Genomic DNA, 3,742 nt, shown 5'->3' on the forward strand with positions numbered 1-3,742 from the left:
ATACCCTGTTCCATGCACTATTTAGATTATCTGCAAAAATTTCGATTATAATTTTGTCATTTTCAAGTAGATTTCCGTAATTTATTTTTTTAATTCTTCGAAAAAGAATTTTTTCCGTTTAATTTTCTCGAGAGGTTCGTTGATTATGGATTTTCTTTAAATGTATTATTTTATTTCTAAATGTTTTTCTGGTATTTGTCAATGAATATTAATAGCATAGACATTAGATAATCACGCCAATATTAACAGACGTTACATGCAAACGTAGAATAAAATATTAATATATTTTTTTAACATTTTATTTCAACAAAACGGACACTGTACAAAAGTCGTCACTATCTCGAAACTATTTTTATTTTTTTCTAAAATAGTATTCGAGATGTTACGCCTGCCTATATATGATCTATATGCCTTTATACACATTTACAAGATTTAACCATTTTGCATCAGTTTCATATCAAACTAATGAAAACGATTTACTTTAACATAAGAAGTTTTAAAATAATACAGTAGAGCCTCGATTATCCGACCTAATTGGGGACTGGGGTTGGTCGGATAATTGAAAAGTCGGATAACCGAAAAGTATGAAAAAATCCATTATTAGTGTAGTATATTATTATATCCCATGTAATTAGTATATTAGTATATCGCTATTAACCTATTTTGCGTTGAATTTTCATCGATGTTAAGCCTAACAAAAATTTTTNTCTACGAGATTCTTAGAGAGTCGCTTTCGGTATTTCGATCGGAATTTTTCCCTGGTAGACATCACGAAATTTCCGGGATTTCGTCTATTATTACGTATTCATTAAGCACGTCTTCGATGTTAGAGAATGGAGTGTAAAACTCGTCGATTTCTATTCCTTCTTCGATAGAAGTTTCGTGTTCGTGGTATAATAGCGTAACGGGCTGTACAGACGACACGTGGAAAATGTCGTTAACGGATTTCGACAAGCTTTGCTAGAAAGAAACCGTAGAGGTTGAGATACAGTACGTAGCAGTTAACAATTCCTTTGGATAAAATGTAAGTTTGTTTAAATTTAATTACCTTCAATTCGTTCGTATTTTGTTTGGCATCGTCTAAAACTTTTTCTTTACGAAATTTCAAATCGTTAAGACAGTTAATGTTATTACGAGTCACAAATTCTGCTGGACTCGACGGCACGGTCTTCGACGAAAGATATTTATCGTATTCTTCTGGACTTAGATTTAAATTTTTGGCCGAAAAACACTCGATGCAATTCACAGCGCAAAGCTACAACAGAAAATATAACTGTGTAAAAATAATTTCGGCGACATTTATTGCTTTTCCGAAAAATTCGTCTTACCAGTGTGGTGTAGTAATATCCTTCTTCCTCTCTTAACAATCGATGGGGATAGCTGAAATTCTCTATGTATTTTAGATTTGATATTAAATACGGTGGATTCGATTTTAGGACTACGAATATGAATATCGGGAGAAAATCATCCGCTCCTCCTTCTACCTGCGAACAAGTTTTCATTATGTCGTATATCTTTCTACTGCATTCGACAACGCAATCGATTTTATCCAGTGTGGAACTCTTAAAATTCATTTCGTTTAAATCTAAGTTTAGAAAAAGAGTTTGATTTTTCTGAATATTTATATTAATTTGACTAAATGTGAAAAGAGACGTACCCGATACGGCTAAATCCAAAATGTCTCTCACGGCTTCCAAGTTTACTTTCGAATCCAGATGTTTCGGAGTTATCCAATAATGATCGTGAATTCTTTTTTGAATTGCGGCATCGTTTTCGCTCTCTTCGAAAGTAATACATTGAAATATAACCTTATTTAATCTAGCAGTTAAATATTTCTCCATCATGTATAAAATTTTCCACTTGTCTTCGTACGACAAAGCTGAAAAAAACGAAATAGGATTTTCAAATTTAAAATTTAGGCTACTAGAAAGATGACAAAAGTTATGAATAAATTGGTATAGAAACTTACATTTATACACAGAATTATTGGCCATATGCTCTTCTGTAGTTTTGTAGAAACTCAAAACCATGTGAGAGAGTCCATTAAGAGTGTTGGTTTCGGATTCGGCCAATTTTTCAAGAAAATGCTGTAAAAGTTTTTTCACGTCGTTTTTCACTCGTCTGCTAAGTTTATATTCTTTCGATAATTTATGAAACTGTTCCGTGATTTTTTCCTCGCCTTTCAATAATTCTATTCTTTTTTGCAGATCCAACGGGTTCACTGAAAATAAATTCCTATATAATATATAGTAGGCCTATATACAGACCTATAATATATAACGTATAAGTAAAATATAAATAAAGATGATTAATTATCTATTAAATTAATAATTAATTACGATAACGATAACAAAATTAAGATAATATTGAATTTAATAACTAATTTCGTTTTAATATGAATAAGAGCGTAGCTTTTTTAACCAATGCAAAAAAAAAAGTAGAATTAACGTTTTACCAATTAGCATTATTAAAGCTTTAAAGAACGTTTCATTAATTATGCAGTGTCATTGTTTAATAGTAAGGGTAAGTAATTAGAAGATAAATCGTTTATCGAGTTCTCGTCATTACTCGATATGGCAGTGACGTACGTCATTATTGTTTTATTCAATGTGAAATAATTTTTAGATCGTTTTCTAGATTAGACAATTATGACGAAAACACTTCTTTTAATAATAGAAGACAGGCGGAATAATACAGAAAATAATAATTTCATTTTTCTAAATAACGAATAATGTTACAAATACAATAAAAATTTTGCGTATTGTAGGGTTCGGGGGCCGTAAAGATTTATTACGCACTTTTTAGGTAGAGTCCTGCCACCAGGTGTGTTTTATCGGACACACCGCCGTTTGAGATGAAATGGATGATTAAGGCGCGAGGGTAAGAGTCACTCTGAAGTCCAGGAATGAGCCTCTCAGGAGGAAGAATGCAGAGTCAGATATAACCAATTTAAGGACATTTATTAACATAAACGAAAGTTTGGAACAGAATTATAAAAGCCGATTTTGAAAATTTGTCTGTTTTTATCTATACAACGAGGGGGTGCCTAACGGGGGGTATTCGAACTTACGCGACTCACAACATACCAGATAAACAAGATGTCTTCTCTTGTGACGTGGACTTGACGGCCAAGACTGCGGAGGTTTATGGCGTTCGCTGCACTTCGTCTTGTGCTTGCTCGTTTTTGAGTCGTCTTCTCTTGAACCACTCTTTCTCTGGTTGGAGCTGTGTCCACAACTGCTGACTATCTCACTGTCTCTTTCTGACTGTCTTTCTAACTGGACTGTGTACTCATCTCTAACTGCCTTTTTTCTAACTGCCTGGACTGTGTCCATCTCTAACTGAACTTTCTCTGGTTGGAGCTCTCCTTTTAAACCTTTACAGCATGAGATAGTTCATCATCGGGTGATGATTCATTGGCAATGTCATCATTGTCGCTGAGGCATTGTTTTCTTATTTGGTGATGACATCGAGCCTTCGTAGAGTCATCTCTGAGTTGACATAACTCATCTTTGCTCTTAGTCATTGTTTGTTTGTTGATTGCTTTGGCTGAGTTCTTTATGTAAACATTGCCGAAAACAAGGGGGATGCAATGTTCCTTATTTCTAAATGTATCCTTCATAATTTTTGATTATTTGGTCGCTTCTTCCTTTCTTCTTTAACATGTTGTGAGATTAATTTAAGTTAATATTAAAATTTGGAAAAGAGGGGGTCCCTAGATTGGTCAAATAGGCGAATTTTC

General features: G+C 33.4%; 1 protein-coding gene across 1 annotated transcript; it reads right to left on the bottom strand.

The window, feature by feature from the left end:
* Nucleotides 1-733: 733 nt before the first annotated feature.
* LOC111617521 (rab5 GDP/GTP exchange factor-like) lies at nucleotides 734-3,335 on the bottom strand. The gene is made up of 6 exons (XM_023358801.1): nucleotides 3,087-3,335; nucleotides 1,970-2,255; nucleotides 1,658-1,879; nucleotides 1,329-1,585; nucleotides 1,049-1,255; nucleotides 734-960 (listed from the first exon to the last, which is right to left on the bottom strand). Exons 1-6 carry the CDS (start codon nucleotides 3,333-3,335, stop codon nucleotides 769-771), a joined length of 1,413 nt encoding a protein of 470 aa, XP_023214569.1. The 3' UTR covers nucleotides 734-768.
* Between the last annotated feature and the right edge of the window lie 407 nt (nucleotides 3,336-3,742).

The sequence above is a fragment of the Centruroides sculpturatus genome, unplaced genomic scaffold (assembly GCF_000671375.1).
Source record: "Centruroides sculpturatus isolate CEXI.00-Female unplaced genomic scaffold, Cexi_2.0 scaffold5922, whole genome shotgun sequence".
Classification (NCBI taxonomy): Eukaryota; Metazoa; Arthropoda; class Arachnida; order Scorpiones; family Buthidae; genus Centruroides; species Centruroides sculpturatus.